The following is a 16,530-nucleotide window of genomic DNA, read 5'->3' as shown; positions in this document are numbered from 1 at the left end:
CTCATCTAAAAAATACCCTCACAGAAACATCTAGAATAATGTTGAGCAAATTCCTGGGTACCATAGTTGCCACATAAAATTAACCTGTCATAGGACCAAGCCTCTTAGGGCTCAGATAAGAGATATAAGCATACCAGGAGATGCTTTTGTTAAGACCTTTTTGATAGAAGAAACAGTTTTTTTATTTTTATTTTTATTTTTTTTGAGATGGAGTCCCTCGGTATGTCACCCTTGGTAGAGTGCCATGGCATCACAGCCCACAGCAACCTTAAACTCTTGGGCTTAAGAAGCAATTCTCTTGCCTCAGCTATCCAAGTAGATGGGACTACAGGCGCCCGCCACAATGCCCGGCTATTTTTTTTTTTTCATAGTTGTCATCATTGTTGTTTAGCAGGCCCAGGTCGGGCTCAAACCCACCAGCCTCAGTGTATGTGGCCAGCACCTTCCACTGTGCTATGGGCACTGAGGTTGTTTTTGTTTTTGAGACGGTCTCTCTATTGCTTTGGGTAGAGTGCCATGGCGTCATCATCACTCACAGCAACCTCAAACTCCTGGGCTCAAGTGATCCTCTTGCCTCAGCCTCCTGAGTAGCTGGGACTACAGATGCCCACAACAATGCCCAGTTAGTTTTTCTTTCTTTCTTTCTTTTTTTTTTTTTTGCAGTTTTTGGCCAGGGCTGGGTTTGAACTCGCCACCTCCAGCATACGAAGCTGGAGCCAGAGCTCCTTTGAGCCACAGGCCCCGTTTTTCTATTTTTTAGTAGAGACAAGGTCTTGCTCTTGCTCAGGCTGGTCTCCAACTCCTTAACTCAAACAATCCACCTGCCTTTGCCTCCTAGAGTGTTAGGATTACAGGCATGAGCTACCATGCCCAGCCAGAAACAGTTCTAAATTTTCTCAAGGGATTTTATTGTAAGATCATCTGTAAATCGGGAAGTCATGAGGATGTGGATTATTCCTGCTTCTCTGTGATATCCTTTTAGCCTATGGGTTGACTGGTGTGCCCTTGTTCCAATCAACTCTTTCTGTGTGCGTGTGTACTGAAGAAGAATGGGATAAAGTCACATAGCACAAGCCGCGACTGCCCAGACAGTGAGTGCTAGGGAGAGGACAGCTTTCCACAGAAGGGTTGTGGAGCAGGTGCTGAGAGATCTGCCTCTCACAGAAAGACGGATTTACTTATTACATTTTTCTTAAATGACCTTTTTATTTAGGAATAATTTTAGCATTATAGAAAAGTTGCAAAGATAGCACAGAGAATTCCTGTATATGCCTCCTTCGCCCAATTTCCCCTATTGTTAGTATTGAACATTCCCGTAGTTATTTGTCAAAAAAAGGGAAACCAGTGCTGGCATATTACTACTAATTGAACTCCAGACTTTATTTGGAGTTTGCCAGTTTCTCCATTAGTGTCTTTTCTCAGTTTCTTTTTTCTTTTCTTTTCCTTTCTTTCTTTCTTTCTTTCTTTCTTTCTTTCTTTCTTTCTTTCTTTCTTTCTTTCTTTCTTTCTTTCTTTCTTTCTTTCTTTCTTTCTTTCTTTCTTTCTTTCTATTTTTTTTTTTTTTTGAGACAGAGTCTTAGTTTGTTGCCCTTGGTAGAGTGCTGTGGCATCACAGCTCACAGCATCAAACTCTTGATTCTCTTGCCTCAGCCTCCTAAGTAGCTGGGACTATAGGCGCCCGCCACAGTGCCCCGCCTTTTTTTTTTTTTTTTTAAGAGATGAGGTCTCAGTCTGGCTTTGGTTGGTGTGGCACCTGTGAGCTCAGGCAACCCACCTGCCTCCGTCTCGCAGAGTGCTAGGATTACAGGCATGGGCCACCACACCTGGCCTTTTTTTTGTTTCTCTGGTACCCTCCAATCCAGGGTATTACACTGCACTTGGCCTTAGCTGTGTGTCTCCCAGGCTCCTTGGATCTGTGACAGTTTCTCAGTTTTTCTTTTTCATGACTTTGATAGTCTTGTGGAAGACTAACCAGGCATCCCATAGACTGTCCCCTAGGCTGGGATTTGTCTGATTTTTTTTTATGACTAGCCTGCAGTCATGGGTTTGGGGGAAGAATGCCACAGAGGTGAAGTGCCCTTCCCATCACATGGCATGACATCGCTGGGACATTGCTCTTCATCACTTGGTTAAGGCAGTGTTTGCCACATCTCTTTTATTTACTTTTTCCTTTCCCTACTCTACTCTTTGGAAGCCAGCATTAACTTACTTTCATATTAAGTTAGAAATGAAAGATCAAATGGCGGGGGTGGGCAGATGAGGGGAGTGGGTATTTAAGAGGGGGAGGGTGATAGAGAACGTCACGCCAGAGAGTGGGGTGTCTAAGACCAGGGAAAAGGGAGTTCAGGAAGAATCTTCTCTACAATGTGGCTTAGTGCTGCTCCTAACCATTGGAGGAAGTAAGATGTGACCACAGTGGTGAGGGGGTAAGGGACCACAGTGGGGGAAGTGACTACGGAAGGGAAGGTGGAGAATTTAATCCTGTCATTTTCTGAGCCTGTGCTATGGTGTGAGCCACTTGAGAGTGGAACCATTTGGAACAAAGCCACTGCCCACGGGCTAGAGTGGGGCCACTCTCTGGAGAAGGTATGGTTAACACTCAGGTCCGTTCCTCCCTGTCAGCTGGCAGTGTTTGTTTATTATGCTGTATGGAAGCCTCAGAAACAGTGGATCACCCTCGACACTGGCATCTTGGAGAGTCCCTTTATCTACTGTCCCGACAAGAGGGAGGAAGTCTGGAGGTTTATCTCATACATGCTGGTACATGCTGGGTAAGGAATGACAGTTGAGTCACCGATGTCAGAGGTGATTATAAGTCACTGTAACCTTTAACTTGTTTGGTGCTTTGTTATTGCTCAGGCACTTTTATGTCCATTACCATGTTTGAGCATCATGGCAACCTTATGAGGCTGGTATTACTCCTGCTGTGTTAGGGTTGAGGCTTGGAGGATGTGGTCACTTCCTCTAAGTCACAAAGCTAGGTTGCAGAGCTAGGACCTCAACCCACCAGTGCTAACTCTAAGGCCAGTGTACTTTCCCTTGCATTGTACACATAACTGCCTAATATTGGTATTTATATAGATATATTAATGAGAAGAGACCCAGTCACTACCAAACCAAAAGTATGTTTCCCTAGTTATCTGATGTTGTTAAATGTTCCCTTTGGGTTATGAAATGGTAGAGCTGAATCAGCAGTCCCCTCTCCCCAGTCACACAGTTAAATTAATTCATGAACATATTAATGAGTAGGTAATACTGTTTTCCATCTGGAATACTGGCAATAGGAGATAGTTTTATTTATAGTTTTAAAAATGCTGATAGCCTTTCTGTCTCTCTCTCTCTCTCTTCCTTTCTTTTAGACAGTCTCTCTCTATTGCTTGGACTAGAGACTAGAGTGTAATGGCATCATCATAGCTCATTGCAAACTTCAACTCCTGGCTCAAGTGATCCTCTTGCCTCAACCTCCCAAGTAGCTGGGAATACAAGTGCGAGCTACCACATCTGATTAACTTTTCTATTTTTTGTAGCGATAAGGTCTCATTCTTGCTCAAGCTGGTCTCAAATTCCTGACAGCAAATGATCATCCAACTACCAAAACCCCCGAGAATCATCCTATACAATCCTAAGACATCACTGGGCCATTTCTCTTCAGCGCTTGGTTAAGGCAGTGATTGCCAGGTCTCTTTCATTGTCCTCTGGGGAGGCTAAGGATTACAAGCTTGAGCCACTTCCCAGCCTAAATGCTGATGGCCTTTCAGGACCTCACTTAGCATCTGTGATCCACAATGCCCACTGCAGGTGGTGAGAAGCTCATTGCTGGCCCCACCTCTCTGGTGGGCACTTGTGGTTTCAGCAGAGGCCAACGATGTCTGCATAATCTACTCATATGTAGACTTGAAAGGATGACTCTTAGCCAGTGGCTAAATAGGCATTCCTGGTGGGATAGCTCAGAGGCTTGACAAGTCAGGGACAAAATCGGCAGCTGCTCAGTTTCTATAGAGACTTCCACACTTTGGTTTTCCATTTAACAGGTATGTTCTGAGCAAACATGGCTCCTGCATACAAGGACTTTAAATTATAAGGAGGAATAGCCAGTTAAATAGTAATGTATGACAGTACAGTATTATAGTATACACTAGTTACTTAACCTGTTTGTGCCTGAGCTTCCTCATCTATAAAATGGAGTGGTAATACCCACCTCATAAAATCGTTGTGATTAAATGAGACTATTATTTTCATAGTTAATGCTTCATAGGTAGTAAGGCACTGAAAAAGAATTTGCAAGGCTGTGTGTGACATGCTACAGGTGGGGTTATAGTAGTTAGGGATGCTCTTGGATACAAGTAACAACAACAAAAAAATCTAACAGGGGCTTAAATGAATAGAGGTTATTTTTTTCCTCTGTAAGAATCCGAGAGGTAGGGGGTTGATTCATCAGTTTAAGGAAGCCAGGACTCTTGGCCCTGTGCTGGCATCTCTGCTATTCCCTTGGCCATTCTCTCATGGTTGCAAGTTGGCTGCTGTAACTCCACATTCAAAGCAAAAAGAAGGGGAAGAGGTGGTCCTGGGTACTGCTACATCCATCTCTTTTGTCAAGATAAAAGCTATCTTATCAGTCTTCTAAAAGTGCTCTTATTTGCATCTCACTGGCCAGAACCTTGTGCCATGGCTATCCCTGGCTCAGAGGGGTCCCAAAAGACAATACTAGTGCTTCCAGCCTCGCTAGAGGAGGGAGACGAGGGATCAGGGAAACAGGTGCTGGCTTAGAATAGTGATATAGACAGAGGGAGTCATGGATGACTTAGATTCAAGTTGGACTTTGAAGGGTGGATAAAATTTGGCTGGGAACAATTAGTATTTCTATTTGGAGTATATGACAGGATCTCATCTTTGTGCCACTTCTAGTCTTGCTGTTGACAGCAGAAAGGATTGTATAGGATGATTCTCGGGGGGTTTGGTTGTATTGGTCACCTAGTCCTCAAGGTGTTTTCAGAGGTCAGGATGGCTTTCTTTGACCTTCTTATTTAAATTCAGGAGAAGGTAATTTTAATTCACTTTATGTCTGAGGTCTCCACACTAGTATCACTGTCTGTACTGGAATACTCTGTGCTGAATCACATATCACCTCTCATATGTCTTTGAAGCTGCCTTGGATAGTGATGGTCAAGGCTAGGTGTACATACCTCCTTAAAGGTAAGTAAAGAATCTGTTTGGTGGGGTATCCCCAGAGGGCCTCTTTATCATCTGCTGGGTATTTGTTAAGCAAAAACACAATCCCTAAAACTAATATGAAAGCTGCCATGTGGCGGAAGATCCAATACCTGTTTTATTTTTGAACTTTCTGGTTAAATCTGAAATTTTCTCAAAAAAAAAAAAAGGCATTATGCTACAACAGAAACTAAATTAAGGATTACTCTACTGTGGGCATTTTAAAAATTATTTTCAGAGATTCTGCAGAGATGCTTGTGGAGTTTGATAAGCAAGATAACACAAATTTCATTTAAAATTTAAAAGTTGTAATGAAAACATCTGCACTCAAGTATGTTAATACCAAATTATAGTACATGGGAGATACCAACTTTAGCTGGTGTTAATATGTAAACTTTTTAATGTAGAACTGAGAATTAAGTTTCTCTTGTTGTCTCTGTTTTATTAAAGAATATCCTGGCTTGGCGTCCGTAGGGCACTGGCCACATTCACCAAGGCTGACGGGTTCGAGCCCTGCCCTGGCCTGCTAAACAACAATGACAACTGCAACCCCAAAATAGCCAAGTTGGGGGCAGCACCTGTGGCTCAAAGGAGTAGGGTGCCGGCCCCACATATAAGAGGTGGTGGGTTCAAACCCGGCCCCAGACAAAAACTGCAAAAAAAAAAAATAGCTGGGCGTTGTGGTGGATGCCTATAGTCCCAGCTACTTGGGAGGCTCAGGCAAGAGAATTGTTTAAGCCCAAGAGTTAGAGGTTGCTGTGAGCTGTGACGCCACAGCATTCTACCCAGGGTGACATAGTGAGTGAGACTCTGTCTCAAAAGAAAAAAAGAATATCCTGAGATTGCAAGACAAGGTGTTTAAAAATCTATTGAAATTTAAGTTCAATATGAGTGAGTGAGAATTTTCACAAAATTGTGCAATGGAAACAAAATCAGACAGTGAGGCTGACATTATGATGGTAATTGTCATCCAAACTCCTAGTTTCAAGGTGATGTTTTTTAAATCTGCCTCACTGATCTCTGTTCAATGTTATAAGCAATTGTTACAAACTAGAATAAAAATAAATTTATACTTTTTTTTCATGTCAAGCAGTAAAATTTACTTTATACCTTAAAAGGTACATAAAATGCCCTTTTACCTGTTTTGAATATTGAAGCTCCATGCAAGATTTTATTAAAAAAAAAGAAAAAAGAGGTTTCTGCTAAAAAACCTCAGAAAATGGAATTCTAGTTAATCCAGTCCTTAATTTAAAACAATACATCAGAGTCTGTTAGTCTACCAAGGAAATGAGTGCTTGATTTAATCATAATATTTGACAACTGTGTTTGTCTCTGCAGAGTTCAGCACATCTTGGGGAATCTTTTCATGCAGCTCATTTTGGGTATTCCCTTGGAAATGGTCCACAAAGGCCTCCGAGTGGGGCTAGTGTATCTGGCAGGAGTGATTGCAGGTTAGTGTTCTGAGGGTAACACAGAACTAATATTTTGGGCTCTTAGGATTGTAAGCAAAAGTAATAAACATTTACAGTGGATTTATTGCATTCTCTATTTTTTTCTTCTTTTGTTTTTTTTTTTTTTAGAAACTGGGTCTAACTCTGTTGCCTGGGCTGGAGTGCAGTGGCATGATCACAGATCAAAGCAACCTCAAACTCTTGGGCTTAAGTGATCCTCCTGCCTCAGCCTCCCCAGTACTAGCTATGACTGTAGGTGCACACTATTAGCCCATGCTGGGCTAATTTTTTAAAAAAGTTTTTGTGTACAGATGGGGTCTTCTTACATTGGCCAGGCTGGTCTTTAACTCCTGATCTCAAGCAATCATCCTGCCTCAGCCTCTGAAAGTACTAGGATTATAGGTGTGAGCCACCATACCTAGTCTATTGCATTCCTAAAATGTGCTTGCGAACACACTAAGCAGTAGAGATACTTTAATCAGAGATAATATAAGCACATAAAGACAAATTATTCTGCCTATTCTCAGGTATCTTGCACAGAAGCTGCAAATGTTTCAGTGTACGGGGGCATGTATTGGGTAAAGGCTTAAAGCTAGATCTCGAAAGCCCTTATGTGTCAGTCTAATGATTTTGAGAAGTAGCATGATCAGATTTTCATGTAAGAAAGACAACTTTAGAAGAACATAGAGAATAAAGGAGTTCAAAGACTGAGTAGGGACTAGCATTATATGGGAATGATTACTAAGATTGGTTGTGCCTAAAATGATTTATTATGGTGTGGGAAGGAAATATTAGAATTCCATCCATCCATTTGCTTATTTATTGGAAACATTTTTTAAAAAACCAAAGCTTTTTATGGTGTGGTGACTTACATCTGCAATCCTAGCATTCTGGGAGGCTGAGGTGGGTAGATTGCCTGAGCTCACGAGTTGGAGACCAGCCTGAGCCACAGCGAGACCCCATTTCTAAAAATAGCTGGGCGTTGTGGTGGGTGACCATAGTCCCAGCTACTTGGAAGGCTAGGCAAAAGGATCACTTTAGCCCAAGAGTTTGAGGTTGCTGTGAGCTGTGACGCCCGGCACTCTACTGAGGGCAACATAGCTTCTTGAGTAGATAGGACTACAGGCACCCACCACAATGCCTAGCTATTTTTAGAGACAAGGTCTTTCTCTTGCTCGGGCTAGTCTCAAACTCTTGAGCTCAAGTGATCCCTCCTGCCTTGGTCTCCCAGAGTGCTAGGATTACAGGTGTGAGCCATTGCACCCAGCCTCATATTTCATTTTTAAAGAAAATTCCAGAATGTTTTCTAGAATATCTGTTCCATTTTACATTCCTCCTAGTAATGTATAAGTGATTCAGATTCAGTTTCTCTATGTCTTCACCAGCATTTGGTCTTGCACTGTTTTTTATTTCACCTGTGCTCATAAGTGTATAGTGATACATCATCATGGCCTTAATTTGCATTTCCCTAAGGCAGGGAGGGACATTCTAAGATGCTTTGTTGAATATCTTTTCATGTGCTTATTTGCCACTATCTATCTACCTTCTTTAGTGAAATGTCTGTTCATATTTTTTGCCCATTTTATAATTGGACTTTATTTTTACTATTGAGTTTTGAGAGTTCGTTGAAATTTACAAATATTTCCCCCCACTCTATAGTTTATCTGTTCATCCTCTTAAGTCTTTCACAGAGCACAAAATTTTAATTTTGATGAAGTCCATTTATCAATTTTTTCTTTTATGAATTGTGCTTTTGGGGCTATATCTAAAAACTCTTCAGTGAGCTCTAAGTGCTGAAGGTTTTCTCCTGTGATATCTTCTAAAAGCTATGGCTTTACACTTTACATTTAAACATGTGATACATTTTGAGTTAGTTAATTTTTATATTAAGTGTAAAGTTCAGATTGAGATTCTGTTTGCTTGTTTGTCTATGAATATCCAATTATGCCAGAACAATTTTTTGAAAAGACTGTTCCTCCTTCATTGAATTTGCTTTTGCACCTTTGTATAAAATTGTTTCCCTGTAGTTGTGTGGGGGCTATTCTGGATTCTTTTCATTCCCTTGATCCTTATACCATACCACACAGTCTTCATTATTGTAGCTATACAATAAGTCTTGAAATCAGTGGCAGTGATTCCTCTCATTTTATTTTCATTTTCAAAATCATTTTAGCTTCTCCAATTCCTTTGCCTACCCATAAATAAATTTTATAATAATCTTGTCTATATCTGTAGAAATTCTTGGTGAGATTTTGATAGGAGTTGCTTTGCATCCTTTCATCAATTTGTTGAGAACTGACATCTTTACTATGTTGTGTCTTTTAATTCATGAGCACAGTATGCCTTTTATTTAGATCTCCTAAATGGTATTCTATTTTAAATTTTAGCATCTATATAGTCATTGCTAGTATATAGAAATACAATTGTTTTGGGCGGCGCCTGTGGCTCAGCGGGTAGGGCGCTGGCCCCATATGCCGAGGGTGGTGGGTTCAAATCTGGCCCCTGCCAAACTGCAACAACAACGAAAAATAGCTGGGCGTTGTGGCGGGCGCATGTAGTCCCAGCTACTCGGGAGGCTGAGGCAAGAAAATCGCCTAAGCCCAGGACTTGGAGGTTGCTGTGAGCTGTGTGACGCCACGGCACTCTACCGAGGGCGATAAAGTGAGACTCTGTCTCTACAAAAAAAAAAAAGAAATACAATTGTTTTTTTCTTTTAGACATGGGGTTTTGGTATGTTGTCCAGGCTAGAGTCAAACTCCTGGGCTCTGGCGATCCTCCTGCCTCAGCCTCCTGAGTAGCTGGGACTACAGGTGTGCACCACCCAACCTGGCTGATTTTTATATGTTGGTCTTATTATATAATCTTGCAACTTTGCTGAACTTGCTTATTAACTCTAGGGTTCTAAGGGTTTTTTTTAGGTTTTTTATTTTGTTTTAGATTCCCTAGGGTTTACCAAGTCATTAGCAAATTTTCACATCACCTTCAAATGGGGGTTTTATTTCTTCCTTTCCAAACTGTGTGGCTTTTGTTCCCTTTTCTTGCCTTCTTGTGCTGGCTAGCATTTCCGCACTATGTTGGATAAGAGTGGGGAGAACGGATCTCCTTGCCTTGTTTCTGATGTTAGTCTTTCGCCACTAAGTATATAATGTAAGGGTTTTTGTAGATGCTGTTTATCAATCCATTTATTTCTAAAAATGAGAAAAATCAAGCATAACTACTATGTAATACACAGATTGACACAGGACCCTCTTTCACCTTTTTGTGTCACTTAAATTTGTGCAGTTTCCTGGGGGACGGTGGCAGTTCCACAACACACAGGCACCACAAGCCCTCATTGGCTTGTTTCTTTTCTTTTTCTTTTTCTTTTTTTTTGAGACAGAGTCTCACTATGTCATGCTTAGTAGAGTGCTGTGGTGTCAATGCCCAGCAGCTATTTTTTGGTTGCAGTTGTCATTGTTGTTTAGCAGGCCTGGGCTGGGTTTGAACCTGCCAGCCTCGGTGTACGTGGCCAGCACCCTACTTATTGAGCTACGGGCACTGAGCCATGGCTTGTTCCTTTTTGTGTAATAGGATTTGTTGCAGTTTTTGTGTGCCTGCTTAAATAAATAAGGTAATCTTTACAAGAAATAAGGGACATCCTCAGTAAGGGAGTTATCACAAAAATCTTTTGTACCTCCCAGAGATTTGCTGATCATTTTATGGCAAATTACTTAGAAGAGTTGTTCACTTAAATTTTTTATGCATTTTTCTTTTACAAAATATTTTTCTTTTATAAGGGTGTTGAATTTGCTAACTATTTCTGTGATAACAAAAAGTTATCAGCAGTATGCTACCTAACAGATGTTGTTGAGAAAAACAAAGACAAAATATGTCCCTTTGAGAACATGATAACATTTTTTCTCTCAAGGAATAAGACAATAGCCAGGTGCCGTGGCTCATACCTGTAATCCCAGAACTCTGGGAGGTCAAGGCAGGTGGATTGCTTGAGCTCAGGAATTTGAGACCAGCCTGAGCCAGAGTGAGACCCTGTCTCTAAAAATAGCTTGGTGTTGTGGCTGGCACCTATAGTCCTAGCTACTTGGGAGGCTAAGGCAAGAAGATCACTTGAGCTCAAGAGTTTGAGGTTGCTATGAGTTGTGACACCTTTCCACCTACTGAGGGTGACAAAGTGAGACTGTCTCAAAAAAAAAAAAAAAGAAGAAGAAGTGAGAAAATAACTGCTTTTCCAAAAGTACTCATGCTATGGAAAGGGCGTTTTCAAAACTGGAATTGGAAATTGTTCCATCATTATATGATTTTGCTCCTGAAAATAATGCAATATGTCTTATAATATTCACATTTAAAAAGCTGGGAAGGCCGTACACAGTGGTTCATGCCTATAATCCTAGCACTCTGGGAGGCGGAGGCAGGAGGATGGCTTGAGCTCAGGAGTTTGAAACCAGTTTGAGACCATAAGCCAGACCCTGTCTCTACAAAAAACAGAAAAATTAGCCAGGCACTGTGGTGCCTATAGTCCCAGCTACTTGGGAAGCTGAGGCAGAGGACTGCTTGAGCCCAGGAATATGAACTATGATGATGCCACTGCACTCTAGCCCAGGCAACAAAGTAAGACTCTGTTTGAAAAACAAAAAAAAAAAAAAAGGAAGCTAGGAAACTAATTTTTAATCTGTTTAAAAGTTTTTCGGTGAAGGGTTTTAGTGAGTTTTAAACTTTATTGTAGTACTTTCTGATAGTTTGTGAGAACAAATGACTGTAATTGGGAAAGGTGGGAATTAATAGCCAAATTACAACAAAAATTTTGCTTGGTCAATGATGTTCTTCCATTTGATACCACATATTGTTTAAAAATTTTATGTGTGGCTATGACAGCCATTAAGAGTGAATTTTCTATAGAAAATAACTAAATTTAGGATTACATCTTTATATTTCTGTGTCATGATTTTCAAAAATAGCAAAGCTTACTTAATGACACTGCTCATTGAAAGGTTTTTAAAAATATTATTAATGAGGTAAAAATAATTGTTTTTGAGACAGGATCTCACTCCATTGCCCAGGATAGAGTACAGTGGTGCTGTCCTAGCTCACTGCAACCTCAAACTCCTGGCTTCAGCCTCCTAAGTAGGTGGGACTACAGGAGCAAAACCCCATGCCCAGCTAATTAAAAAATAACTTTTTTTTTTTGGTAAAGACCAGGTCTCACCATGTTGCCCAGGCTGGTCTCACATTGCTAGCTTCAAGAGATCCTCCTGCCTCAGCCTCCCAAAGTGCTGGAATTATAGGCATGAGCCACTGTGCCTGGATAAAAATAATTTAAAATTCACAGCTATGATTCAATAAAAAAAAATTAAAAATTATTATTTAATCAATAGGTCTCATCCTTTAAAGATTGTACCATATGTTTCCAGGGAACATAATTCAACCAATGAATTATGTGCTTTATTGATCAAAAATTTGCCAGCATCTCAGAGCTGAGGGGTCCCTTGAGGACCTGTGATCTTGCAGGGCCAGTAGCTGTGGGTATGGGGAGCAGGAAGCAGTCAGCAGACATGTTAAAGAGATAGAATTGGCGAGGCTCAGAGAAGCAGCCCCCCATCCTACTTCCCTCCTGCCTTTTTTGGGTCCTGTTTTTCTGCTGTTTCTTGTTTGTGCACACATTTGCTTTTTCCTGTCCTTGAAAACCTTTTTCAGTGGTCAGGCCTTGCCTGACTTCAGCATTTACAGCTCTGTTTCCCTCCCAACTCAATTTCAACCTATGGACTCAGCCTTGCCCCAGTTTCAGAGCAGAGAACGTGACTAACCTGTTCCCCTCCTCTGCTTGTTTTTGTAATAGCTTCTTGGTGGGTTATCTCTGCCATTCGGGTCTATCCTTCACACCACTGCCTAGGTCACCTTCCTCAAACACAGCTTAGAACATACATATTATATCCTTCCTAACAAATTTACAATGGCCAAAAGAAAGGCAAAGTGTGCCCGGATGCTCTTCATTACCCTCTACTATCTGACCTCATTGCTTTTCTTTTCCCTTTTTTTTTGAGATAGGGTCTTGCTTTGTTTCCCAGGCTAGAATGCAAAAGTGCCATCATAGCTCATTGCAGCCTCCAACTCCTGGGCTCAAGTGATCCTCCTGTTTCAGCCTCCTGAGTAGCTGGGACTAGAGACGTGCACCACCATGCCTGGCTAATTTTTCTATTTTTGACTTTAATAGAATTGGAGTTCTCATTATTCCTTAAATGAGAGGAATTCCTGCCATAATGCCCAGCTAATTTCTCTATTTTTTAGTAGAGAAAAGGGTCTCATTCTTGCTCAGGCTGATTTCAAAGTCCTGAGCTCCAGGGATCCTCCTGCTTCAGCCTCCCAGAGGGCTAGAGTTACAGGCCAGAGCTACTGTGCCCAGCCAGAGTAATACTCTATTACTTGGCTTCTTTTACTCAATATAATTATTTTGAGATTTATCCATGTTGTTATGTGTATCAGCAGTTGATTCTATTTACACTATTTGTTTATCTATTCTGTTGGTGGATGTTTGGGTTATTTCCAGTTTGAGGCTATTGGAAGTGAAGCTGCTGTAAACACTTGTGTACAAGTCTGTCTGTGGACAAAATTTCTTGGTAAATATCTAGGAATGGAATAGCTTGATCCAATGGTAGGATATGTTTAACTTTTATGAAACTGACAAACTTTTTTTTTTCTTTTTTGCAGTTTTTGGCTAGGGCTGGGTTTGAACCCACCACCTCCAGCATATGGGGCCAGTGCCCTACTCCGTTGAGCCACAGGAGCCACCCAGACTGCAAACTTTTTTTTAACAGCTTCACTGCGATACAATTCACATACCATAAAATTCACCCATTTAAAGTGTGCAATTCAATAGAATGCTTTTTTTTTTTTTGGTTAATATCATTTATTATCTTTTAGCCTCTGGTGAATATGTAGTGATATCACTTCTCTCATTCCTGATGTTGGCATTTTGTATCTTTTCTCTTTTTTCCTGATTAGTTTGATTAGAGGTTTATCATGTTTATTGATTTTCTCTAAGAATATTGATTTTTTCTATTGATTTTCTGTTTTTTATTTCATTGATTTTTACTCTGATCTTTGGTTTCATTGATTTTTTTCCTATTGATTTTTTCCTATTGATTGTCTGTTTTTATTTCATTGATTTCTGCTCTATTATTTCCTTTCTTCTATTTACTTTGTGTTTCATTTGCTATTTCTGGTTTCTTAAGGTGGACAGTTAAGGTCACTGACTTTGGAACTTTCTTCTTTTTTGCGCAGTTTTTGGCCGGGGCTGGGTTTGAACCCGCCACTTTCGGCATACGGGACTGGCACTCTACCCCTTTGAGCCACAGGCGCCGCCTGAAACTTTCTTCTTTTTTAACATAAGCGTTTAATGACTACATTTCCCCCGAAGTATTGCTTTAGCAGGATCCCTCAAATCGTGACATCTTGTGTGATTCATTTTCATTTAGTTCGAAATACAGTAGTTACTCCTTATCCATGGTTTTGCTTTCCATTGTTTCAGTTACCTGTGGTCTAGAAAGATCCAAAAATGTTATGGAAAATTCCAGAAATAAATAATTCATAAGTTTAAAACTGTGAACTCTTCTGAGTACATAATGATGAAATCTCATGCCATCCCGCTGTCCTGCCCAGGATGTGAATCGTCCCTTTGTCAGGCATATCTCTGTTGTATACCACACCCACCTGTTGGTCACTTAGTAGCCGTCTTGATTATCACATCAAAAAACAGAGTATACGGGCAGCGCCTGTGGCTCAGTAAGCAGGGCGCCGGCCCCATGTACTGAGGGTGGCGGGTTCAGGCCCAGCCCCAGCCAAACTGCAACAAAAAAATAGCCGGGCGTTGTGGGGGGCGCCTGTAGTCCCAGCTGCTCGGGAGGCTGAGGCAGGAGAATCGCCTAAGCCCAGGAGTTGGAGGTTGCTGTGAGCTGTGTGACGCCACGGCACTCTACCGAGGGCCATAAAGTGAAACTCTGTCTCTACAAAAAAAAAAAAAAAAAAAAAAATTTAACTCAAAAACGGAGTAAAGAAAAAAAAAAACAGAGTATACATAGGCTTTGATAATATGTATGGTTTCAGGTATCCACTGGGGATCCTGGAATATATTCCTGCTGATAGGAGGGGACTTACTGTACTTGCTAATTTCCCTTTTGATTTCTTCTTTGATAGATGGGTAGGTTAAAGTGTGTCATTTAGCTTCCAAATGTTTGTAGATTTTTCAAAGAGATGTTCTGTTGTTGATGTCTAGTTTAATTTAATTGTGGTTCGAGAACAAACTTTGTATGACTTGAATCCTTTTAAATGTATTAAGATTTGTTTTATAATCCAGAATATGGCCTATATTGATAAGTGCTTCTATGTGTATTTGAAAAGAATGTGTGTTCTGCTTTTATTGGGTAGAGTATTGTGTGAACATCAATTCAGTCAATTTGGTTGATGATGTTGTTAGTCTTCATATCCTTATGATTTGCTGTCTACTTTCTCTATAAATTATAAAAAGGGGATATTGAGGCTCGGTGTCTATAGCTCAGAGGTTAGGGCACCAGCCATATACACCAGAGCTGATGGGTTTGAATCCAGCCTGGGCCTGCCAAACAACAATGACAATTACAATCAAAAAATAGCCCGGCGTAGCTCAGTGCCTATGGCTCAAGCGGCTAAGGCACTAGCCACATACACCTGAGCTGGTGGGTTCGAATCCAGCCCGGGCCCGCCAAACAACAATGACGGTTGCAACCAAAAAAAAAATAGCCTGGCGTTGTGGCAGGTGCCTGTAGTCCCAGCTACTTGGGAGGCTGAGACAAGAGAATCGCTTAAGCCCAAGAGTTTGAGGTTGCTGTGAGCTGCGATGCGACAGCACTCTAACAAGGGCGATGTAGTGAGACTCTGTCTCAAAAAAAAAAAAAAGAAGAGGGGATATTGAATCTATAAATGTAATCATGAACCTGTCTGTTTTTCTTGTGGTTCTATAAGTTTTTGCTTCTTTTTTTTTTTGAGACAGAGTCTCAAGCTGTTGCCCTGGGTAGAGTGCCGTGACGTCACAGCTCACAGCAACCTCCAACTCTTGGGCTCAAGCAATTCTCTTGCCTCAGTTTTTTGTGTTTTTTTTTTTTTTTGTAGAGACAGAGTCTCACTTTATGGCCCTCGGTAGAGTGCCGTGGCCTCACACAGCTCACAGCAACCTCCAACTCCTGGGCTTAAGCGATTCTCTTGCCTCAGCCTCCCGAGTAGCTGGGACTACAGGCGCCCGCCACAACGCCCGGCTATTTTTTGGTTGCAGTTTGGCCGGGGCCGGGTTTGAACCCGCCACCCTCAGTATATGGGGCCGGCGCCTTACCGACTGAGCCACAGGCGCCGCCCAGTTTTTTGTGTTTTTAGTAGAGACGGGGTCTTGTTCTGGCTCAGGCCAGTCTCAAACCTGTGAGCTCAAGCAATCCACCCTCCCAGATGTGAGCCACCTCACTGGCCTGTTTTTGAGATAAGGTTATACTATGTTGCTGGCCTAGAGGGCAGTGATGTTATGATACTCACTGTAACCTCAAACTCCTGAGCTCATGTGATTGATTCTCTGGCTTGGCCTCATGAGTAGCTGGGACTACAAGTGTGTGTCACTGTGCTCATCTGACTTTTCTTTTTTTTTTTTGAGACAGAGTCTCAAACTGTTGTCCTGGGTAGAGTGCCATAGCATCATAGCTCATAGCAATCTCAAACTCTTGGGGTCAAGCAATCCTCTTGCCTCAGTTATTTTTTTTTTTTTTGTAGAGACAGAGTCTCACTGTACGGCCCGCGGTAGAGTGCCGTGGCGTTACACGGCTCACAGCAACCTCTAACTCTTGGGCTTACGCGATTCTCTTGC

General features: G+C 41.4%; 1 protein-coding gene across 1 annotated transcript in view; it reads left to right on the top strand.

Moving 5' to 3' along the window:
- The window catches only part of RHBDL2 (rhomboid like 2), a 58,816-nt gene that overhangs the window by 24,232 nt on the left and 18,054 nt on the right, over positions 1-16,530 (top strand). The window contains exons 4-5 of the mRNA XM_053575616.1: positions 2,623-2,771; positions 6,547-6,659. Coding sequence (XP_053431591.1) covers positions 2,623-2,771; positions 6,547-6,659 — 262 coding nt within the window. The remainder of the gene's footprint in view (positions 1-2,622; positions 2,772-6,546; positions 6,660-16,530) is intronic.

The sequence above is a fragment of the Nycticebus coucang genome, chromosome 22, assembly GCF_027406575.1.
Source record: "Nycticebus coucang isolate mNycCou1 chromosome 22, mNycCou1.pri, whole genome shotgun sequence".
NCBI classification, from domain to species: Eukaryota; Metazoa; Chordata; class Mammalia; order Primates; family Lorisidae; genus Nycticebus; species Nycticebus coucang.
This window is presented reverse-complemented; position numbering and strand designations above follow the sequence as displayed.